Raw genomic sequence first — 24,931 nt, forward strand, 5'->3', positions numbered from 1 at the left:
ATTTTTTAAACGAAGAGTCTCTTATGCTCATCAAGGCTGTATTTATGTGATCAAAAACAGAAAAAAAACTGTAATATTGTGAAATATTATTGCAATTTCTAATAAAGTTTTCCTATTTTAATATACTTTAAAATACAATTTATTTCTGTGACGCAGCGCTGAATTGTCATTAGCCATTATTCCACTTTTTGGTGTCACATGATCCTTCAGAAATCGTTCTAATATGCTGATTTATTATCAGTTTTGAAACTGTTGTGCTGCTTAATATTCTTTTGGAACCTGTGATACTTTTTTCTTCGGTTCTTTGATTAATAAATAGTTTAAAAGGACAGCATTTATTCAAAATATAAATCTTTTCTAACAATATAAGTCTTTACTATAACTTTTTATCCATTTAACACATCCTTGCCTTAATTTCTTTCAAATAAATAAATACTGATCCCAAACTTTTGAATAGTAGTGTATATTGTAACACAAAATTTCAAAATTGTATTTTTAACTTTTTATTTTTATTTTCAAAGAAACCTGAAAAAAGTATCACAGGTCCCAAAAAATATTAAGCAGCACAACTGTTTCTAATATTGATTATAAATCAGCATATCAGAATGATTTCTGAAGGATCATGTGACACTGAAGACTGGAGTAATGGTGCTGAAAATTCAGCATTGCTTCACAGGAATAAATATATTTTAAAGTATATTAAAATAGAAAACTGTTATTTTAATTTGCAAGTTTTTTTCTGTATTTTTGATCAAATAGATACAGCCTTGATGAGCAGAAGAAACTTCTTCTTCTTCAAAAACGAAAAACATTAAAAATCTTACTGATCCTAAACTTTTGAACGGCAGTGTACCTTAAATTAATTGCAAAAGGAAATAGGAGAAATCCCTGGAGCAAGCTAAGGTTAAAGTGACTTATATTGCATTCTTTTTCTTTTTTCTTTTTTCAATTCCTTCTCAAATCCATGACCCCGACATGACTAGTGCCATGCTCTACAATTATCTAATTCTTATTATTAAATATTGTTGGGATCATTTAGTTACCTATAAATATGATAGCATATCAAGATCTATTTATAGAGCCCAACGTCCTTCCTTTTTCTCCTTTTCCATACATCTAATATCTCTATTTCTACGCTTCTACCGTTCTGTGGAGCACCATCCCACAGGACACTTCAGGCATATATGAGTAAAATCTATCTTCCTATTAATTTCTCCGGAGACACTTCCAGACTTTCTGTTTTAAGTCTTTATTGTATGGCTCTACACTGCATCGCTCTGTAGTTTTTAAGCATGCCACTTTGGATTTGTATTCTTGATGATGTATTCTTTTACAATCTTAATATCTAAAATCTTATTTTCTACATCTTAACCTCTTAACTGTCACCGTCCACCCTGTGGGACGCCTACGTTTACTTCACTATTTTACAATTAAATCCTAATCTAATCATGACAAACTATACATCGTTGGAAAGGTCTAAGACTCCTAAATAGGTATTTTACCACTTTTTCTGTTAAAAAATTATGTAGGAAAAGTAATAGATTAATTTATGACAAGAGTGCACCTGAAAAAAAATTCTGACCTTTGTCACGGAAAGTCTTCTTAGTTGCCTTTTTCTCTATCACGAATTAGAAATCATAAGAAATTATTTATCAGTAGAAAACTTAAAATCTCATAATTCATCCTTTGAAACCCATTTTAAAATCAGACATTGCATTACCATGGAAAAGGTACATTAAAATCATGTTACAAAATATTTTCATTCATGAATTATAAAAATTTAAGTTTGGATAGTGCACTATAATGTCTACGTTCAAAACTGTGAGTGACAGTTAAGGGGTTAATGCTGTAATTTTACAATGATTGCACCATTTCCTGCTATCTGAAGCAGTATTTAGAGTAACTTTTACATTATAAGTGAAAGTGCAGCTCACAATGACCCTGGTTACCCTGCGGCACTAATCGTCTATTATATCCCTCTTTGCAGTTTCTATAGTCGGTCATTAGACCATCATCCTCTATTTTAGCTTGGTACTGTGTGACCCCCTTTCTTTTTGAAAAAGAAAAAAAAAAGTCATAATTCTGTTGAATAATTCAAAGGGGTGAAATTGAGAGGCTCTAGAGTTTCGACTGGTTATTGTTCCTGGGCAAGGTCGCTGAATGCTAGTAAAAGGTGAACTCTTCATGCACGGTACTCATCACCTGCCAGGTTCTGTTCAGCCAGGCTATGGTCCACTGCTACAACATCATCGCACACACACACACCCACATACACTCGTCTATGCATGGACACACACACGTGAGGTCAACCACATGCAAAGAGTGAAGGCCACTCGGGAGGAGGATGCCACGGCACAAACTCATCGCATCTGAAAGTGACGGTAAAGATGATTGTTCCTTTCTATGTGTATTGTATACTATTTATTTATTTATTTTTATTATCAAATGGATACTTTGTTAATGTGTTCATCATCATACTCTATTGACAGTGTTAAGCCATGGCTAACAACTGTTTATATATATATATATATATCTATTTTACCATTTGAAATTAAATGTATTTTGTTTTTTATTAAAAATAAAATATTAATGTAACATTATTTAGATTAGCAGCTTAGTGAAGACAACTGTACTTTTACATTCCACATTCTGCCTCAATATTTAAAAATCTGATTATTTTTGATTCTGATAAAGTAGTTTGAATAGTTTAGTAACTAGAAAGGCAATTTATATTTTATGCTTGAAAGTGAATTCAAATTTTCTAGGTAATTTAATTTTGATGCAAATCTACACCTATTGATTTCAGAATGCCAGGGTGGTCATGCAGAACTTTAAGTGTGTGTATGTGAACTTTACCTTCATTCAATTGCCCTTTGACCCCCGTGAGAGGACACTGACACTGAAGATGAAAAGCACCATTGTGTCTATTGTGCAACACAACTAAGCATGTAATGATCCGGTCAGCACTTACTGGTCTGGTTACACTGTGGTCACAAACAATACAAGTCAAGAGACGCTAAACAGCTGCTGGGAACCCTACATGTCTGACCTTTCAGGACTTAACAATGTCTACTTAATAATGTGCAGAACTCACATCTTCCTTTTTTTTTTTTTTGTCTTATTTTCTGTTTCGTTTGCCTTTTACAGTGAGCATTGAGGTGGATGAAGGTAAGAATGTTGACTGATTTCTGTATGCATTTTTTAATATGTTTTTATTTTGTACTGTATGGTAATCTATGTAAAAATATTTTTGTAGGGAAGGATAATGAATTCAGCCTTTACTACGTGGAAGTAGAGGAAAACTCTAAGGGAGGTAAGGAGAAGCAGGCGACACGAGATGGCAAACGGAGAAGAGCGAGAAATGGTGAAGTTAGCAGGAGAAGAGCTTCAGAGAAGAGAACAACTAATATGGCCAATAAAAGAGCGGAAAAGAAACATGAGAAACACCACAAAACAACAAGGAAAGAGGGTGAGAGACACAGAAAAAGGCAAAGAAGAAGGATTGCAGATGAAGAGGAGGCTGAGGAAGAATCCAGCAAAGAGAAAAAGAACATTAAAAATGAAAGAACCAAGACACTAAAACTGGAAGATGAGAAGGAAAAAGATGTGAAGAAAAAGAGAAAGAAGCATGTTAAAAATCAGGAGGACGATGCAAATCCTGGAAAGACAAAACAGAAAGATTGTCAAGACGTTCCCTTGAAGGAAAAGAAAAAGAAAAGAAAGAAGCCAGAGACTACGTAAGTTTGTATCCCCCTCCCCACTCATTACAGTAAATTTATAAATGTATCAAACTATAACTATACTATGGACTAGATGGTTTTTTCAAACCTATAAAGTTTGTTTAAATATGTTTACCTAAATATGTTTTAGCTTGTTGGATTTTTTTATGACGTTAAATAAGGAACATTATTCAATATAAATTTTTTATTATTAAACATTTTGCATTATTTAGGAAATTTTGAAATGTATCTACTGTTTACATTTCAGTTTTTCTATCAAATTATTTTGCTGTCAGTATAATTAGTAATGGAAATGTTATATTAAATTAGAAAATTCCCATTTGTGGTCTCTTATTTCTCCCTCCCAGCTCAGAATCGGAGTCACAATCTGAGTCACAATCTGAATCGAACTCTGACTCCGAGGCAAAAGACAATCAGGCAGTGGGAGTTTTGGGGTCTCTGACCCCCGAGGAGCTGGAAAAGTTAAAAGAAGCAGTGGACGAAAGGAAAAAGCTGATCACCACAATAAAAGGAAAACCCTGGCCCATGAAGAAAAAACTAGTTATCCTTAGGTACGTCCTGTCACTGCTGTTTTTGCAAATGTGTACACCAGCCTTCATAATGCTGGCGAGTTGTGTTCTGTCTCAGGGAGTCACAGGAGTTTGTGGAGAAATATGAAGGGGCTTTGGGAAAAGGCAAAGGCAGGAAGCTGTACGCCTACAAGGTCTTGATGATGAAGGTGAGGAGATGATCATTGTAAAATTGATAGATAGGAATATATCCGGCAGCTTCAGAGTCATCTTTATTTTTCTTTATTACTGTAATTGTCAGAAATGGATGAAGTTTGAACGTGACCTTGAGAATTTCAAGACTGCCTGCATCCCGTGGGAGATGAAGATAAAGGAAATAGAAAGTGTGACGCTTCTCAGGTTAACCTTCCTTCTCTCTCCTGCTTTTTTTTTCTCATCTCTAAACAAACTCTATTTTTATATTCTTATAGGTCATTTTGGTTCATCAGTTGCCTCTTACTTTATATTTCTGAGGTGGATGTATGGCATCAATATGATTTTATTTGGACTGACATTTGGGTTAGTAATGGTTCCAGAGGTGAGAAAGTTACATATTGGACAAATTACATATTAACAATGAAGACCACATGAAAAGTTTATTTCCTTAAATGTAACCTTAATCTATTTTTCAATCTATCACAATTTAATTCACCTTGGAGGCTCTTATGGGGAAACCATATGGTAGTATGCCCAGGAAGACAGTGCCCAGAGAGGAAGAGGCCAGTGCTATGAATTTTGCAGTCTTGTGGGATTTTGGGGTAAATCTATATATACACTATACACTACCATTCAAAACTTTGAGGTTAGTAAGATTTTTTGATTTTATTTGAAAGGAACAAATATGTTTAGTCTGCAAAGACAAATGAAATTGATCAAAAGTGACATTAAAGACTTTGTTACAAAAATTATATTTCAAATAGATACTGTTCTTCTGGACTTTCTATTCTTTAAAGAATCCTTACAAACGTGTATCATGGCTTCCACAAAAATATTCAACACTGATTATAATAAGAAATGTATCTTATGCACCAAGCATACAAGAATAATTTCTGAAGGATCATCTGACACTGAAGACTGAAGTAATGGCTGCTGAAAACTAAAATAGAAAACAGTTTTATTAAATTGTGATCATTTTTCACAATATTACTGTTTTTACTAGATTTTGTGATTAAATAAATGCAGCTATGGTGAGCAAAAGAGACCCCTTTCAAAGACATTACAAAATCTTACCAACACAAACTTGTGAACAATACTGTGGATGTAATCACACATAATTTACATTGCATAATGAAACTTGTTTTTGTCTATTTCAGGGCTATGCTAAGTACTCTGTCCTCTTCTATGGCTACTATAATAACCAGCGGGCCATTGGTTGGCTCAAATTCCGCATGCCCCTGTCCTACTTCCTGGTGGGAGTGGGTACAGTGGCGTATAGCTACATGGTGGTAATCAGGACGTGAGTGATGACAGTCTTTTTTGAATGTGTCCATAAATACCTTTTTGCCACTTAGTCCATAGACAAAACATTTCTTTACTGATTTCCTCACTTTTACTCAACAGTATGGCCCGCAATGCAAATGAAGAAGGTGGCGGAGATGACACCAGTTTTAATTTCAGCTGGAAGACATTTACTAGTTGGGATTACCTCATTGGAAATCCTGAGACAGCAGACAACAAGTTCGCCTCCATCACCACTAGTTTTAAGGTGTGTTCCTCTTCAATTTCCTTGTACTGGGCCCACATCCACTTTGTAGATAATAAAGAAGTCTTATAATGCAAAAAGTCATTCTCTAAAACAGAATGTGATATTGATATACTATTATGTGATATACTATAAAAACATTTGCTGAAAACGTCCTACTGAGTTACAAAAGACCGTGTGCTGACAGGGAGCTGCAAAAATTTCAATTCCGTCACGTAAGAAAAAAAGGAAATATACAGTATATAATATATTTTAATATATATCAAAAGACATAATTAGGTAATAAAAAGTTGACATTATGACAAAAGGTCAAAATTATAAGATAAGTCATATCAAAAAAGTCAATCAACTGTTTATGTCATACTGATAACTTTTTAATTTAGACTTTTTGCCATATAATTTCAACATTTGTCATAATGAAGACTTTCAGTCATGAAACACAATTCATATTTCCTTCTTTATTCCATATCATCATATTTTTCTCATAATTATGATTTTTCCAAAGCATGATTTTTTTGTTATGTGTCAGAAATCAGACAGACACCTGACCACTATACCTTCACATGCAAAAAATAATAAATAAATAAACAGAAATCTTTAGAGCACAGCATCAAAACAGCCCATTTCATTTGGAAGAGTCAGAATAAGTGTGGAAAATGTTAATGAAAACCTAAATTATGGGGTTATTATTCTGGAGAAAAAATAAATAATAATAAAAAGAATGATATGATCTCTTTAATCTGGCCTCTACCGGCTTCATAATAAATTCAGCGCGTTAACAGGAGGCCATTGTGGAGGAGCAAGAGAGCAGAAAAGATGACAACATCCACCTGACAAGATTCCTTAGAGTGCTGGCCAACTTCCTGGTGCTCTGCTGTCTGGCAGGGAGTGGGTACTTGATCTACTTTGTAGTACGCAGGTCTCAGAAGTTTGCTCTGGAGGGACTGGAGAACTACGGCTGGTGGGAGAGGAATGAGGTCAGACTCATGTAACAGTGTGCAATAGTAATCCTCTTGTCAGTCAATAAAAATGAAGTTCGCATGGCTTCACAAACCCTCAGGTGAACATGGTGATGTCTCTGTTGGGAATGTTCTGTCCGATGCTGTTCGACGTGATCAGCACTTTAGAGAACTATCATCCACGCATCGCCCTCCAGTGGCAGCTGGGACGCATATTTGCCCTTTTCCTGGGGAACCTCTACACCTTCATCATCGCTCTCATGGATGCCATCCAACTAAAGGTACAGCTTCATTTAACAAAGACTAAAGTGTTCACAGTCCCATCTTCAGTCTTTCTGACGTTCGGAATAGTAATAAGTTCCATCATTCTAGCTCCCCTGAGCCACAGAATCTGTGTTAAATGAATCATCTTCTTATGAAGGTCATTTATCCTCCTAACTGTCACATATTTTGAAGAGGGCAGAAGAGGAGATTGTGAAGAAGAATATGACAATCTGGCAGGCTAACCTGTACAACGGGACTGTGCCAGACAACTCAACTGCTCCTCCGATCACAGTGCACCCTGCTGATGTTCCCAGAGGGCCTTGCTGGGAGACAATGGTTGGACAGGTACTGGGGAAGAGTAGTTCAGTTGAGTTCAGTTTGAATTTCATTTTATAGCTCTTTTCACAATACAAATTCCAGTACAATTTGAACTCAATATGTCCCAAAGCAGTATTGAATTACATCTAACACACCTTAGGTGAGCAAAATGTGGCAAGGGGAAACTCTCAAAGAGATTTAGGTTGGATAACAAAGCAACCACAGGAGGAATCCATCCTCCTTAGGATTGGAGGCTTCAAGATATGGTATACATTTATGGTATATACACTTCTATACAGAAATACACTGCAGGATGTACTTACTGTGCCTCTAGTGGCAATTGTTTGGGCAAGCAGGTATTCTGACCCCAGATAGTCATCTGAGCCAATGCGACTATTGTGGGTTGCTGTAGTGGTACAGAGTAACAGTGTCTTTTTTAACAGGTAAAAATCAGTTGGACAAATTTCTATTTAATTTGAACTGCGTAATCTAATTGAACTGACTTTTTTATATTCAACAGCTGATGCATTAAATTGATTAAAAGTGAAAGTAAACACTATTACATTGTTACAAAGATTTCTAATCATTTCAAATGTTGTTCTTTTGAACTTTCTATTCATCAAAGAATCCTAAAAAATGTATCATGGTTTTCAGAAAAATGTTAAGAAGCATGTTGTTATGCGACACTAAAAAGTAGAGTAATGGCTGCTGAAAATTCAGCTTTGTCATCATATGAATAAATTGCATTTGAAAGATTATATTAAAATGGTTAGCACTGTGATATTCCATAATATTACTGTTTTCCTGTATTTTTGATCAGATAAATTGTTAGCATAAGAGACTTTAAAAAAGAAAGAAAAAGAAAATCTTATGGACCCCAAGCTTTTGAATGGTTGTGTATGATATTTATAAATATATGTCATTACAATTAATTAAAAGCAATTTGGTAAATGGCAAAGCAAAATCTTATGCTTTGGCATTGATTTGATACTACACTAAGCAAAGTTATAAATATTTAAATAAATTTTTTAATTTAATGCATCAAATTTTTAGAGCCTGACAGCATCTTCTGCATCTACAGGAGTTTGTTCGTCTCATCATTTCTGATACAATGACGACTTACATCACCCTGCTTATTGGGGATTTCATCCGTGCCGTACTGGTGCGATTCCTAAACAATTGCTGGTGCTGGGATCTGGAGTATGGCTTTGTGAGTATCCAAAACACATGCAGCAGTCAGTATCAGGGATTCCCCTTCGTTTGTAACTAAAGTATGCTTTCTTCATTAGCCGTCCTATTCAGAGTTTGACGTCAGTGGGAATGTTCTGGGGCTGATCTTCAATCAGGGAATGATCTGGTAAGAACTATGTAGCATGTTTTCTTGCTTTCCATATGAAACCACACTGTAAAAAATGACTTGATTTTAACGGTAAAAAACAGTGAAAATGCTACAGTAAAAACCTGTTAAATAGTTTACGGTAAGTTCCTGTCAAATTTACAGGGAAAATCTGTAAACTGACGTTCCCAGACCTCCCTGCGTTGCATTTCAAATTTTGTTTGAATTTGATGTTTTTTCTTTGAAATAACTATGTTTCTTAGTTTTTTCTTATCAGTTATGTTTATTAGGGTTGTATGTTACATCTAATGTTGTTAAATTAATGTTTATTGCATATTTCAGTTTAATGAGTCTCACCATGATTGTGTTTAGTGTTTGTGTGAATGACACTGTGCACCTTCTATATGTTATTATTTAAGAGTTGCTTGTGATGGGCTTTGGTTCATCATGTGACTTTCTCATTACCTTCTGCATTTGGTGGTTATCAGTGTATTTCAATGGTACAAAACAGATTTCAGTACTTTATTAGGTTGGTATATTAACATTATATCGTTAATGAAATTACGGTATTTAACTGTAAATTTAAGTTAAACCGTAAAACCTAAAATGTTGTTACCGTATTTTTTACGGAATTTGTTTTACAGTGCAGTACACCATCTAATCTCACCAAATCTCTGTCATTGTGTATGTGTGTGTCAGGATGGGGGCATTCTACGCTCCATGTCTTCCAGCATTAAATCTTCTCCGGCTTCACGTGTCCATGTACCTGCAGTGTTGGGCGGTGATGTGTTGTAATGTGCCTCAGGAACGAGTCTTCAAAGCTTCAGGCTCCAATAACTTCTACATGGCCATGCTGCTAGTCATCCTATTCCTCTCTACACTGCCAGCTATATACACCATTGTCTCCTTTCCTCCCTCCTTTGACTGTGGACCTTTCAGGTTCTGAAAGTTTATGTATGGATTAGAAATGGTGTGGAGTATGAAGCCGGTCTGTTTAGCATAAGAACGAAGTAATTTGATATTTCTGAAATTGGTTGCGGTGGTGAAAGCTTTTAATTTCTTAAATTAATTTGAATACAAATGAGACTTTAGAGTAACAAGCTGCATGTATGTATATAGTTATACTTATGTATAAATGAGCACTGAATAAGTGGAGGAGCGATCGTTACGAGCCAAGTCTTGCAATGGCAGATCTTTAGCACTGGAGTGCAGCAGAGTGCAAGTCCACAATTTTTTCTCCTCAAAATCAGCACAAAATGCAACTAACGTTACTTGAAGAAAGATTGTCAAATACTGCCAGGGAGTAGCTATTTTAGGATAAACATGCACACATGCATACATAAAGCTAGAAATAAACATATAAAATAAAAGCATACAAATTAATACGTTTTACAGCTTTCTTATAAAAACAATGGATAATTTCTCCAACAATTACCTGTGCAGATGCATCGTGTTCTGTAAAAAAGCAACTGATGATGGCCAGCCAACGTGTTGTATCTTTTCTTGACAACATCAGGCCTTCATTTACATAAATAGAAAAGTACAGTTTCAGTGGATCCTATGCCTAAGAAATGCTTATTGTGTGTCAGGTTTTAGAACTGCAGACTGACCGGCTCTATAGCATTAAACAAATAAAATAAGCGTTTGTTAACTTTTTTTATTATTATTATTATTTATTTGTTTTATTTTATTTACAAATTTAAAGTTTCTGCCGTTTTAGAAGAGTGTCTAAGAGTATTCTTACATTTTTCCTGCAGTGGGAAAAACCGCATGTTTGACGTGATTCAGGAGACCCTGGAGACAGACTTTCCTGCCTGGTTCGGTAAAGTATTCAGTTATGCCTCGAACCCCGGGTTGGTGCTGCCCTTTCTTCTGCTCCTGGTGTAAGTTGGAATGTCTAAATACATGAGTTTCCTGTACTTCTATGAGGATGTGCGATTGTAATGGTACATTATTTTTCTGTCATTTTAGTCTTGCAATATATTATCTGCAGTCCACTTCTAAAACATACAAAAGGGTAAACATGGAGCTGAAAAAGAAACTTCAAACTGTAAGTTAGGAAGTCCAAATGTCTGTTAGTTTTAAATGTTTAATTTGATACAGGGTTATATGGGCAGATGACATTATGTAAACTCACCACTAGATGGAAGCAGTAACATTTAACATAAGCAGTAATAATAATTATTATTATTTACCACATAGACCAAAATATATATTTATATTAGCACTGAAATCCATACAATCCGTTACAAAATCCATAGGTCATTTATAGTCATGTCACTGAATTCTCCAATTTGTGTTTACAGCAAAATGAGGAAAACAAGAAAAAGAACAAACTCGCAGCCTTAAAAGCAGCCAATGAACTGGAGCAGGCGAGGAAAGCAGGAGAACAACGCAGCAACAGCGCCTCCGATTTAGGTGAGAGCACACAGAACGGGTCACGGCTCCCATCAGTCAGTGCACAAGACAGCAACTTGGAACCAATGCAGAGAAACTTTCCATTAATGTTGAAGAGTTAAGGTGCTGTATTTGGACAGCAAGTGTCCACAGTCTTAAAACAACACGCCCTTGTTTCTGTATATCAGTGTTGCTGTGAGACAGCAGTTGAAAGGTCTTTCTGCCTTCTCTTTCACAGGAGTGAATGAAGAAAGCAGCAGCCTAGATGAAGCAGGCCATCACAGACAAGCTGGACAGAATGGTCGCTTAATTCACCCCTCACAGAGTCAGCATGCTCAAAGCTCAGAACCTCCCGTCTCCTCGACCCACACAACTACCAGACCCCCTGCATCCCGGAGCCACACAGCATCTGGACATCTTCCAGGTCACCCACAGCAGCCACAGAAAAACTCTCACTCAAACAGGAGATAAACCGCACATAGATAAATAGATGAATCTCTTTGTTGCATGCACAACATTTGGCACTTATATGACCATTTTTATTTCTTGTTGATACAGTATAAATCCTGGGCCTGGGCCTGCAGCACATATCATGAATGTCTCAGTAGAGCTCAAGGACTTGATGGCTATGTAACTCTAGAATGATAAGTCTTATCTCTGTGAAAGAGAAATGACTGCTCTCGTTACACGCAGGCCAAACTAGGGTCAATCTATTCCTTGATTTGTTGTTTTTATATGTATTTTTTAGGTTTAGAAATATTTGCTTGATTGTTGGTTTACTTGCCAATTGCAACTAATTATTAAACTACAGTCGAACCAGGGGCGTTTCTAACATTTCATCGGTACTACTGCGGCAAGTCTCCCCCATCAAAAAAAGTGTGCTCATATTTTGATACCCTTTTTAAAAATCAGTTTTACCTGCAGTACAGGGTTGTTCATGCAAGCTGCACATGCAATAAAGAGCTGCTTCGTCATTGACAAATGACAGAACACATTTGTTAGTTTTGATTTATTGATATAGGGACTAATTCTCACTGTTAACTACAGTAGTTGCTTATTAGCATGCCTATTATTAACATATTGGCTGTTTATTAGTCTTTATAACGCACATGTTCTGCATGACCATATTCTACATCCCTAATACCTAAACTTACAAACTATAAGCAAATTAAAAGTTTATTGAGGCAAAAGTTGGAGTTTGGTCATGCAATGGTTTGTTAATAGTGAAAATTAGACCTTAAAATAAAGTGTGACCGTTTTCTACAGTGGATAGTGGGTAGAAATCCACTTCATCCAGTGCTCTTTTTTTGTCCCGTTACTATTGTGGTGTGAGAAACTGGTGCAGTCAATTCAGTGTGTGAGTGAACAGACTTAATGAATCAAACTGAATCTCAAACGATCAAAAGAGTGATTAATTTGCGAATATGACATCGTTATTTCTGATTGTAAAATGCTGAGAGAAATAAAACACATGAATTGATTGCTGAAATATCAGAAAGAAATATTCTCAGGTCAGTATATAATACTGGGACACAGCAGTGGGGGCTCTTGTAAAAAGGGTCCAGCAACACCCCTGGGAGGAGCACGTGCATCTTATTTACAGTGGCTCTAAAATGTGTTTGGCCACACTTATAAATATACAAATGTCATTGCATCATATAACAAAATATCATTAATCTAAGGACAATTGCAAAAACAATTTTCAAACAAAATTATTAATAAAATAGAAAGAATGAAATTAAGGCAAAAGCTAAAAGCATACCTAGAAGAATAGCATCATTTCTTTGAAGATTTCCGACATTTTTAAGTGTGACTCAAGTGTCCAAATGCTTTTTTTAGGGCCAGTGTAACAGTCAACCCAAAATGCATCCTTATCCCCCATTGATATGAAAACAAAATCATTTTTTAGCACTCAAGATTGACAGCTTGGCCTTGCCCACCATTATGCCTCTCCTCTCCATTTCATTGTTTCCCCACTCTCCAATCCATGCAGCTTTATCTTGATCAGCGTGTCAGGTGGCCCACAACATTTCCATGCGCCGTACTGTATTCTCAAATCTGCTCTCAGCTCTAGGGGTGTCTGATGTCTCGGATTATTTTCCTACAGCCACAGATTTGGCAGTGAAGATGCATGTGGCTCATTTGTCATGCCACGGCCCACACTGTTCTGTTTGGGGTTGCGCTGTGTACCATTTATGTGAGGGCATTTGTTCTCAACCCACTAGAGGACAGTAAAAACATTGAGAATATCGTTTGAGCACCTAGATTGAAGAGATTTTACAATCCTAAGAAATTTATGCATCAAATCTTGACGATTACTTATAAGAGAATTGGCACATAAGTTTCATTAACATTGTAAATGCTCATCCATAATTCATGTGCAGACTTCATAAAGTATTAACTGGAGTCATTTGAGATTTTGTCTATTTGTTCATTTAGGGAGCCATTGTTCATTTGAAGATACAGCTCTTTTTGAATTCATTTGATATGGTCCGGAAAATGCCAGGAAATCAAGAAAAGTGATAGTTTGACAACTTATAACATCTAATAACAACTTTTTGTATTGTGAACCGTCTTGTGAACTTTGATGAGGTCTTCACAATGTCATGTAGTATCTTACCTGCTGCCACCACTGAGAAACTTCTTTTATATGCAGGACATCTGATCTGTGTGATTGTAGTTCTGTTACCGGACGTTATAGTAGTAGACCTCTTGTACATAATTAACTCAAAACAATTACTGGTATTCGGCTGCTGTGTCTGAGCAAGAAGGTTAGTTTCCTTAGAGGGGCCTGAATTTCCTGTCGACATAATGCCTTATTTACACAAATTGAAGAAAAAAAGACACAAATTTAACCATAGCTAAACATGGTTGTACCATAGTTTAGGATATAGAAGCAGGGAAAAAATTTTTTTAAGGGAATGTAATATGAATAAAAGTTGACCTCTTCTACTAGATCAATAAGGAGTTATTTAATGAAGAATTATAATTTTTTCTTAAAGAGGAACAATTTAATCAGCACTTCACATTATTTCTGAGTTCAACCTGTTTCCAAAAACATTATTAAAATAATTTTTAGATTCCGATTTGTTTACAATTCTGTTGTTTTCCAATATACATTCCTTTTTATTATTTATTATTATTATTCATTTATTAAATCTAGGGGGGGGGGGATAGCAGGCATTCATCATTAAATTCAGGTACATACAGCACTTTAAGCAACCTGTTTGTGTTTACGTATCACGAGAGACATCATGATTACTCTCTGATTATTTTAATCTTTGATCTGCCCCGTATACTGGCGTTTTGTTTCCTGGCTCTCACAGCACGGCTTTAGATCTTGACTACCATTTACTGTAGTCAAGGAGTCATTTGATTCCTTTTTTAGGAGTGAGCGGCTGTTAACAAAGACCCACCTGACAGTCAGGTGTGTCATCCGCTCTAGATGCCTCGCAAGTCTGAATAGAAGGACTTAAACTCAAACCGGCAAGATGCCCCGCAGAAAAAATGATGTTGCGGTAACTATAGATGATGGTAAGTAGATTTTTATACAAGAAAAGAATTTTGGTTCAGTGTGTACTAGTGGATTGTTTAAAGTAGTTTCAGATGGGAGTCAGTGCTTGAATGATGACCCTTATTTTGCAGGTTTTTATAATATATTGTAACTGTTTTAATGATTAACACTATATCATTATTTTAGTTATTGTGAAAGTATTCGAAATAAAAGACATATTCAAAACCTGATTATTAATATCGAGTGTGTGTGTGTTACAGTTGGGATGGACATTGATGCAGAATATGATAGTGGAAGTGACGGTAAGCTTTTCAAACAATTTAACTTTTTTTTTTATTAAAAAAAGCATTTTTATTAGTCATTATATCATGCATTTATTATACAATATAAAATGTGTTTAATTGTTTTATTTTAAAATGTTTTGACCACATGTACACATTTTCCTTATATTTTCAGTGGATTCAAAAAGAAGAGCAAAAGGCAGAAATAAACCGAAGCCTGCAGCTCGAGGAAGGAAAGCCAAGCCAGCAGATAGCGCAGAGGAGAGTGAGGAAGAGGAGGAGGAGGCTCCGCGTAAGAGAAAAGGCCGAAAGAAGAAGGAAGAAAGTGAGGAGGAGAGTGAGGAAGAGCAGAGAGGAAGAAGAAAGAAAGCAGCAGGTTCAAAAAAGAAGGCTGTTGCAAAAGATGACTCCGAAGAGGAGAGCGAAGCGGTGAAGGGAAATAAAAGAAGAGGAGGGAAAAAAGGAGCAACTAAGAAGGAGAAAGAGGAGGAGAATAACAAGGAGAAAAAGGGGAATGGCAAAGCAGCAGGAAAAGGAGGGAAAGATAAACAGGATGATAAAAAGAACAAAGGCAAAAACAGCAGGTACAGTATTCTCTAGCCTCCATCTCCACGCCATACACACACAGACTCAACACTCCTCATTACCTCCGGTTTGAATTGAAACACAGGCCATACACATCTATTGCCTTAAAAGAACTTTTGAATGTTCTCCGTTATTCTTATTACATAATACGTGATTATGAAGCAGTAAAATTCAGCCATGGAACTAAAACCTTTAAACATCTGAAAAAGTATTGTTATCCTAATTTTGTGATTGTTGTGATATAACATTTTATTGATTTTATTTGAATATTAAATTATTCATTAAATTTGTCAGATATATATCTGACAAATTTATCATTTTAATAATTGAATCTTTTAAAAAAGTATATTATTTATTAAAACTGGACATTTGTAATGCAGTATTGTTGTCATCAACTATCCATTTTCACTCACACACATTTAAAAAAAAAAATCTTTTGCCTTCCAACTGATGATCTGGAAGTGCTTTTCATGGCCATACTGCCACTAGAACTCTTGACCTGACTTGACTATAACTCATTTTATCCACCAAAACAACTTTTATCCTTGTGGAATATACTGTTAAACTGGACTTTAAGGCCTGACTGCTGATTCTGGGGTTTGTTCTGCAGCAGTTCATCCTCGGATGACAATTCAGAAGATGAGTCTATGTCTGAGGGAGAGATGGCCCGACTAAAAGAGGAAGTCGAGGAGAAGAAAAAGCTGATAGCGACGCTTCGGAACAAACCCTGGCGCATGAAGAGGAGACTCAAGTGCCTGAAGTAAAATGGATTTCCTTCTCATTGTTTGTGCTGTCATCCTGTTGGCTCTCGTGTCCATCACTACTACCTCAACTGAAGTTCATTTATTTAGCATGAGTTTCATGTTTGTTTAAGTGCTTCATTAAAGCTTACAAGTTGCTGTGCTTCTGCTTTCTTGCATCTTCATGTCTCTTAATGCACTTTAAGCTGATGTTTAAAGGAGCTCTTTTTGGCTTCATATTCTTGCTGGCTTTAAAAAAATATATTTTAGGAAGCATGAAATTAGTTTAAATTACTTTCAGCATGACATGGCGCTTTTGAAAGGCGACAAAAAGCTTCGGTAAAGAATCAGCATCATCCAAAATGCGCTCGATTGTACTCTGCGATAAAACGCTTGACTCTGTGTCTACGCCAGTGAATTCATTACCTAGTGGCCTCTGTCTGAACCTTTACCTCAGACTGCCCAGTGGAATTGACCAGTGTGGGTGACAAGTGAGAGTTTGGACAAGTGCCCTCAAAAGTTAGTAGAGACTGACACACTGCCCAAGAAAGCATCAGTAACATGGGCCCTGAGAGCTGTAGGAAAAGAAACTGTGCCACAAGGGGACACTCACCTGGCAAAGCATCTAGATACAGTAGGTAACTTCTGCTAGGTGAGAGCTATGTTACACTTTCATGAGCTTGATGCTGTTTTATGCATGCTGATGTTTCTTGAGGGCAGTCTTTGCATGTATGTGAGTGTAACTCTCTTCGGTGATTCCATGAACACAGTGCCATAAGGTCATACAGTCATACCCAAACACTAAACAGATGTTGATATGGTCCACCACAGGTCATAATGAGGTGCTTTGGACAACTTCAGATATTACACAAAAGTTTTTTTCCTGTACATCAGTGTTCAGTATCATTGAGATACTACTGTAATTTTTATTAATATTTTCCCATACAGTGAAAGTCATAAGGGTCTAAAACAACACTGGACCCCATTGGCTTTCATTTTATGGACCAGAAAATATGCAGAAAGTCATACAGGATTTAATGACATAAGTGTGAGTAAATAATGATAGTATTTTTAAATATTTTTTTATTTTTGAGGTGAACTATCCTTGGTGTAATATCTGTTTGGCCTGCTTTTGTTCTCAGATCTCAGTTAGTGAATGTATTCATTATTGTGTCCATCCCATCTGCACTATTCCCATTCATTATGCATTGATGAGTTAATTAATTGGCTGTATGCTCAAGTTACAGTAGCCTATGTGAAGGTTGTGAGTGAAACATGATATTTTTCCTGGTGTTGTCTCTAGTGCTTACTGCACAATGCTGAATGGTCATGCTGCGTAATAAAAGCAGAACCAGCCAGTAACTCATGGACTGGCCCGTCTACACATGTATAGTAATGTGATGTGACTCCAACACCGGGAGAAGAAATACTCATGCCTTGTTGAAAACTGAAATGAAAACAGAACGGTTGTTTTGATAATCACTTTGAATTGAAATACAACTGAGTTTTAATTCCATGCCAATACAAATTTGTGTTTATATCACCTGGCAGAGAAGCCCAGGGATTTGTGGAGAGGTTTGAAGGGGCTTTGGGCAAAGGAAAAGGGAGGAGACTCTATGCATTCAAAGTCATGATGACCAAGGTACAGCACTACATATTACATACTGATGTTTTATTTTAAATGCAATTACCGAACTTTTTTTTTTCTTTTTTTTTTCAGAAATTAATCAAATTCAATAGAGACTTTGAAAACTTCAAGACAGCCTGCATTCCCTGGGAAAGTCGGATAAAAGAAGTGGAAAGTCTGTTCATCTCTGTTTATTCTTCTGTATTTGTGAAATCAGTATTTTCAGCGTGTTTCTTAATCTCTTCTCATTTGTTTCATTCTCACAGGTCACTTTGGGTCATCTGTTGCCTCCTACTTCATTTTCCTGCGGTGGATGTATGGACTAAACCTTGTTCTCTTTGGTTTTATGTTTGGACTTGTTGTTATTCCAGAGGTGAGATGTGATGCTAATGTCTTTGTTTATACACCTTTTAGGAAATTTACCATTCAGAAGTTTGTGGTCAGTAAGATGTTTTTATGTTTTTGGAAGATGTCAATTATGCTCACCAAGACTGCATCTGCATATTTGATCTAAAATACTGTAAAAGTAGTAATAATATTACAATTTAAAGTGCCCCTATTATGGATTTTTGAAAATTACCTTTCATGCAGTGTTTAACACAAGTGAATGAAAACATCCTGCAAAGTTTTACATCTGAAAGTGCTCTGTCTATAAAGTTATTGTCTCTCAAAAGAAAGAGTCGACTCTGAATCATTGAAACGAGTCATTTTTAAAACTAATCCCAAGCCGTTTCATGTTGACATCAACATGAATCATTAGCATATTGCCCGCCCACTTCTTGGTGTTTTCGCGTTGGTATGAATGAAAATGCAAATTCATTCTTTGCCACTAGGTGCCGCTTTTGGAGCGGTAAAAATAGCTGTTTCCCCAGTAACGCTGTACACAAAGCAGCACTGCTCACAAACACTGCTTTATCAGGCATTACAGGCGAGATGAAATGAAAATGAGACCAATCGCCAATCACCGCGGATTAGCGTCACGCAAAGGACTCAGAGGGGTTTGTAAAAATGAATGGTTGAGCAAATCGTTTGGGAGTCCTTGAGCAAATAAGGTAAAAATAAATGCATATTATAAGACAATGAAAGTGTTTTTTGACCTTGCATGCATGTCAACCTGTTGTTGGGGACTCCCAAAACCAAAATATGAACCTTTCATAATCCATAATAGGGGCACTTTAAAATAACTGTTTTCTATGTTAATATATTTAAAAATATAATTTATTCCTGTGATGGCAACGATTAATTTTCAGCATCCAATGTTTAGTGTCACGTAATTCTTTAGAAATCATTCTAATATGCTGTTCTGGTGCTCGAGAAACATTTATTATTATTATCAGTGTTGAAAACAGTTGTGCTGCTTACTATCTTTTCCAGGTCTCTTTGATGAAAGGTCAAACAAACAGCATTTAATATGAAATACTAAATCTTTTATAACATCATGAATGTCTGTACTGTCACATAATAATTTAACGCATCCTTGCTGAATAAAAGTTTTTTTTTTTATTTTCTGTTTTTTTTTAAATAAATGTGTGTTATATATTTACAATGTTGAAATAAAAGCTACAACAATACAATCTGTGTCTTTCTCTCTGTAGGTACTGATGGGCATGCCTTATGGCTCCATTGCCAGAAAAACGGTTCCCAGAGAGGAGCAGGAAAGTGCCATGGACTTCTCTGTCCTGTTTGAGTTTGGAGTAAGGTTTTTTTTTACTATCGGATTCTGTGTAAAAGAGGTTGAAAGGTTGCTGTTGTCTTATTTGGATTATACCTTTTGCTTTTTTACAGGGTTATTGCAAGTACTCCATTATGTTTTATGGTTATTACAATAATCAGCGAAGTATTGGATTGCTGCAGTTCCGGTTACCCCTGTCATATCTTTTAGTTGGAGTTGGGATATTTGGCTACAGTCTAATGGTGGTTATCAGAACGTAGGTCTAATGGCTAAATTTGCTGTTCTGTGAAGGATTTTACTCACTGACAATGCTCTGATAATCGGCTGACAATGTGGACCCTCTTTCTTTCTTTTTTAAAATCACCTTCCTTCTTCTAGAATGGCAAAAAATGCCAATGAAGGAGGAGATGGAGCAGAGGAAGGTGCCTTCACCTTTTGCTGGAAGCTGTTCACTAGCTGGGATTACCTTATAGGAAACCCAGAGACAGCTGACAACAAGTTTGCCTCCACCACCACAAGCTTCAAGGTTAATGACAGTTATGATATAAAAGAATGGTGCTCTATGCTAAGAAAAAACCTTATTGTTGGGTCTGTGTAGCTAGACTGATCTTAAACCTTGTCTTATTTCCTCAGGAATCTATAGTGGATGAGCAGGAGAACCTAAAAGATGAGAACATTCACCTGCGTCGTTTTCTACGTATCCTGGCGAACCTTCTCATCCTGTGTTGCTTGGGTGGGAGCGGATACCTCATCTACTATGTGGTCAAAAGATCTCAGGAATTTGCCAAAAAGGACAGGAATGAATTGTCGTGGCTTCAAAAAAATGAGGTACGCCTTTTCTTTTGCATTTTAATTGCAGAAAAAAGAAAAAGAATTCTGAAACTCTGTTTCCTCTTCGCTCAGGTTGAAATTGTGATGTCGCTGTTGGGATTGGTGTGTCCACCTCTGTTTGAGGTTATAGCTGAGCTGGAAGACTATCACCCTCGAATCGCCCTAAAATGGCAGCTGGGCAGAATCTTCGCCCTCTTTCTGGGCAACCTGTACACTTTTCTGTTTGCGCTGTTTGATGAAGTCAATACAAAGGTATGACCATAGATAGTCTAGTAACCATAAACATAGTAAGAAGGGGATATTACTCTACTTAGGAGTTTTGGGATGGACCAAAATGGTTACTTGCCAATCCTGTAACATTTTATGCGAATCATTTCTCTGGTATTGTATGTTCACAGCTTGAAAATGAGAAAGAGATAAGAAATGAAACCATCTGGGCTCTTAAAGAATACTATGCCAATTACACCTTATACCATAATGTCACAGAAAACATTCCCCCTCCAAACATCTCCCCAGCTGATGTCATCAGGGGTCCTTGCTGGGAGACAGAAGTTGGCATTGTAGGTACCGTCAGCACCAGCATCACCATCACCAAACTATCATAATTGTCAATAACAGTCAGTACTTAACCCTGTCGAGGCTGACAGTATACACATATCAAATGTGATACTGTAGGCTTTATTGGCTTAAAATGTACTGTTTTTTTTCCTAACAGGAGTTTGTGAAGCTCACCGTATCCGATATCCAGGTGACATATCTGACCATCCTGATAGGGGACTTCTTACGAGCCGTGATTGTGAGATTCCTCAACTATTGCTGGTGTTGGGATCTGGAAGCTGGCTTTGTAAGTTCATCCTCACACCCTGCTGTTATTCAAGTTACTCACATTACAGCATTGTGTAAACAAGCCTCAGTCCATAGAACAGGATGACCTCTGACCTCTGTACTACAACGTACTTTTGTAGTTTTTAAGCTCAGCGTTTTAGCAACACAGGGTAGATGGTAGGAGGCTGCGTTTGTTATGTCACGTTAAGTATATTCTCATGTTCAGAAATGATTGCTCTATATGGCTTTGCCCTGTCGCCCTCATTTTCCTGTCACTCGATATAGGTAACGTACTACTCACTCATCCGAGGTCAACTGAACACCATGAGAAGGTGGCAGGATAGGTGATAGGGCTGCTTTACAACCAAAGTCACAGAGAGACACACTACACCATTCAGGGCACTTAATTACAGGGAGAGGTATCTTTTACTGTGACATTTATTCCTGTGTTGTCGTCTACACAGATATTTACGCATATCTGTGTGCGTTTGTGTTTCTGCAGCCGTCTTATGGAGAATTTGACATCAGCGGTAATGTGCTTGGGCTCATCTTTAATCAGGGAATGATCTGGTAAGTGGATCACGAGAGTGAAAACACAACATCTCGGTGATGGACAAAATGTGCTGTTTTCACACATGTCTGTTTTTAGGATGGGTGCATTCTATGCCCCTGGGCTGGTGGGTATAAATGTGTTGCGTCTGCTGAGCTCCATGTATTACCAGTGCTGGGCTGTGATGGCCTGTAACGTTCCCCATGAGAGAGTGTTCAAAGCCTCACGTTCTAACAACTTCTACATGGGACTGCTCCTCCTCGTCCTCTTCCTCAGTCTCATGCCTGTGATCTACTCCATTATGACCCTGCCACCGTCCTTTGACTGTGGACCCTTCAGGTAGCTCTTAAACCTTCATGTTGCTAATCCTTGAAAAGACACGCTCTGGTAAATTAAAATTGTTTTTAAAAAAGGCTAAAAATAAATCATAATTATTACATTAAAAGTCAAAATTATGAGAAAAATTCATAATTATGAAATAAAAAGTCAAAATTATTAGATAAAAAGTAATAATTATGAGATAAAATGTAGAAATTATGTCAAACTAGCTCATGAGATAAAAGGTCTAAATTATAGCATACTTATATCAAGTCATTATAAGATAAAAAGTCAGAAGTATGACATTTTAAGTCATGACATAAAAAGTCAACATAGTATGTCTTAATTATCACAAAAATGTTTGACGTATTTCATAATTATGACTTCTTAGCATATAATTAGGACTTATGTCTCGATTTTGACTTTTTATTTCATAATTACGACATTTTATCTCGTATTTATCTCTTTATCTCAATTATGATTTACCAAAGCATGATTTTTGTATGTGGCAGAAAAGGGCTTCCATAATTAAAGGCAAAATAAAAGAGGAAATCTTATAAAATACTTATTATAAAACACCAAAAGTGATTAAATAAACAGATAATGTTTGTCATTTGCAGGTTATTTTGAACAAATATGTCTTAAAATGTTACAAAAACATATTGCTACAGTATAACAGGCTTGGTTCATGTTGCTCCATCAATATGAAATAAAAATTATTATTATTATTTTTTTCATACATTTTTAGACCAACAAACACAGACACATATTTTTCTAAAAGGCCTACACTGTAAACTCAGACAGCAATATTTCATATTTTCTGTTGAATAATGAATGTCCTGAGCGATATGAAATCCATGTCTCTCCACAGTGGTAAAGATAAGATGTTCGATGTGATCACGGAGACTATAGAGAAGGACTTGCCACCTTTTATGACTGACATCTTCGGTTATGCATCCAACCCAGGCCTCATCATTTCAGCAGTCTTGCTCATGGTGTGAGTAGTCACCTAATCACCTAAAGTATAAAGATAAATGTTATATTATTTAGCTTTTTAAAAAAACTATCTGTCTGTCTTGTCTCTGACAGGTTGGCTATTTATTATCTGAATGCTGTGTCCAAAGCATATCAGAACGCTAACATGGACTTAAAACGCAAAATGCAAATGGTTGGTAAATATTTTGTGTAAATGATGGCAAAGTTGTCTGACATCAGCAGTGTCAGCAATTGGTTGTTATTTTCTGCTCCATCATTAAGCAAAGAGACGAGGAGAAGAACAGGAGAAACAACAAGGACAGCACCAACCAGGTGATGAAAGACCTGGAGGATCTTATGCCCAACAAGTCCCTGATTCCCCCGCCATCTGCTGAAGAGACTGGTCAGTGGGCTAAACAACTCGTTCAACTAGTCATGACTTGTTTCTTTTGCTGTTTTAACAGACATCCATACTCTTGAAATCTTCAAACTTGAGTGTGTACGTGTCTTCCTTCACAATAAAGTTCCTGTTGCTGTGATAAACCTGCCATTTTTATTACAGAGAAACCAGCTGACCTGCTCAGCAAGTCACCAAAGGTGACGAGCAAACCAGGTGCTGCAGCCACTGGGAAAGGGGTACATGTTCAGAAGGATGTGTCTTTGGCTGCTGCAAATCCTCGAGCTCCAGTGACTCGTCCGCCAGGTCCCAGGCCACCCGGGCCTCTGCCAGGTAATGCACGCGGACCTCCACCAGGTCCACAAGGCAAGGGAAGAGGGAGAGGTGGACCACCACCACGAAGATAGTGCATGAAGAATGCACTAACAGTTTCTTTTTGTACTAGATACTAAATTTGGAACCAAATCGAATTTTAATACTATTACACAATGAGGATGACCTGTAGTTAATATTTTTATGTACAATGTAAATATTTTTGCGTAAAATGAATTTGTATGCTGTTTAAATATGTGCAATAAAAGCTTTATGGCTGTACATGTCTGTGGGGGTTTATTCATCAAATAAATTCCATTATTGTTGCAAACAGTCTATGATGAAATAAAAACATAAGTTTTCCTAATGGGATTCATTTATAATGATCCCCATTTTTGTACTGGACACTTTGATAGTTACCAAAATGACTTAAAATAAAAGAAAATTGTAAAAAGAATATTTTCAAGGATCAAGATGAAACTTGAAAGCATTAATTAAACCATTAATTATTACCTATACTTTCAGTTTCACTGAACAAAAGAGTGCAAATGCAACATTGTACATACAAACAGCAAATTCAAGTTAGATTTGTTTGCTTAAGCTTATTTTATTTATTTTTAATTTGTACTGTTAAATGAAGGTTTATGTAAGGAAAGCTGACCCAGAGTTCAGTCATTATTTCCCCTTTTCCCTTATACCACATAGTAAATAATTAAGTAGGACAGTAGCCTACTTCTATTACAGGAGTTTGGTCTATGACAAATGTACTACCAAGAGGATAAAATTACTGTTGGTCCCTTGTAGTGAAAAATAAGTAAGTTTTTGAAGTTTAAGGATTTGCATGTTTTTATTATTATTGTTATTACGACATATAATGTCCACCAATTAGATTTTACAGTGCAAATGAAAACCAAACGTCAGAAATAAAGATCTACATTTTATTAAGTAATTTTAAAACACTCCTATGAAATCATTTTAAGGTGTCCTTGTTACACATGTTACATATATTTACTATTATAATAACAATAAATTATGCATAA

General features: G+C 36.4%; 4 protein-coding genes across 5 annotated transcripts; all 4 read left to right on the plus strand.

Annotated features, from left to right (window-relative positions):
* Positions 1–1,673: 1,673 nt before the first annotated feature.
* tmc1 (transmembrane channel-like 1) lies at positions 1,674–19,918 on the plus strand. 2 transcript variants are annotated; one of them, XM_058777632.1, is made up of 22 exons: positions 1,674–2,381; positions 3,148–3,168; positions 3,257–3,737; positions 4,088–4,291; positions 4,368–4,458; positions 4,551–4,632; positions 4,720–4,826; positions 4,948–5,046; positions 5,602–5,744; positions 5,849–5,993; positions 6,773–6,967; positions 7,051–7,230; positions 7,406–7,579; positions 8,613–8,741; positions 8,821–8,888; positions 9,567–9,806; positions 10,625–10,750; positions 10,839–10,917; positions 11,174–11,285; positions 11,503–11,688; positions 19,607–19,705; positions 19,797–19,918. In XM_058777632.1, exons 1-21 carry the CDS (start codon positions 2,345–2,347, stop codon positions 19,696–19,698), a joined length of 2,991 nt encoding a protein of 996 aa, XP_058633615.1. In that variant the 5' UTR covers positions 1,674–2,344; the 3' UTR covers positions 19,699–19,705; positions 19,797–19,918. The 2 variants fall into 2 exon arrangements, 1 of the variants encoding a protein (XP_058633615.1); XR_009271562.1 differs by lacking the exons at positions 10,839–10,917; positions 19,607–19,705; positions 19,797–19,918 and having other exon boundaries at positions 11,503–12,393.
* Positions 14,967–16,455, plus strand: LOC131541705 (transmembrane channel-like protein 2-A). The gene is made up of 3 exons (XM_058777634.1): positions 14,967–15,080; positions 15,235–15,643; positions 16,255–16,455. The coding sequence occupies exons 1-3, from the start codon at positions 15,044–15,046 to the stop codon at positions 16,406–16,408; spliced, it is 600 nt and encodes a 199-aa protein (XP_058633617.1). The 5' UTR covers positions 14,967–15,043; the 3' UTR covers positions 16,409–16,455.
* On the plus strand, positions 17,880–18,596 carry LOC131541706 (transmembrane channel-like protein 2-B). The gene is made up of 3 exons (XM_058777636.1): positions 17,880–18,026; positions 18,105–18,186; positions 18,278–18,596. Exons 1-3 carry the CDS (start codon positions 18,015–18,017, stop codon positions 18,523–18,525), a joined length of 342 nt encoding a protein of 113 aa, XP_058633619.1. The 5' UTR covers positions 17,880–18,014; the 3' UTR covers positions 18,526–18,596.
* Positions 19,712–24,098, plus strand: LOC131541704 (transmembrane channel-like protein 2-B). Its single transcript, XM_058777633.1, has 12 exons — positions 19,712–19,939; positions 20,062–20,209; positions 20,317–20,511; positions 20,587–20,766; positions 20,913–21,074; positions 21,230–21,358; positions 21,842–21,909; positions 21,989–22,228; positions 23,079–23,204; positions 23,297–23,375; positions 23,465–23,585; positions 23,745–24,098. Exons 1-12 carry the CDS (start codon positions 19,818–19,820, stop codon positions 23,984–23,986), a joined length of 1,812 nt encoding a protein of 603 aa, XP_058633616.1. The 5' UTR covers positions 19,712–19,817; the 3' UTR covers positions 23,987–24,098.
* Positions 24,099–24,931: the final 833 nt, after the last annotated feature.

Source organism: Onychostoma macrolepis, chromosome 05 (genome assembly GCF_012432095.1).
Source record: "Onychostoma macrolepis isolate SWU-2019 chromosome 05, ASM1243209v1, whole genome shotgun sequence".
Lineage (NCBI taxonomy): Eukaryota > Metazoa > Chordata > Actinopteri > Cypriniformes > Cyprinidae > Onychostoma > Onychostoma macrolepis.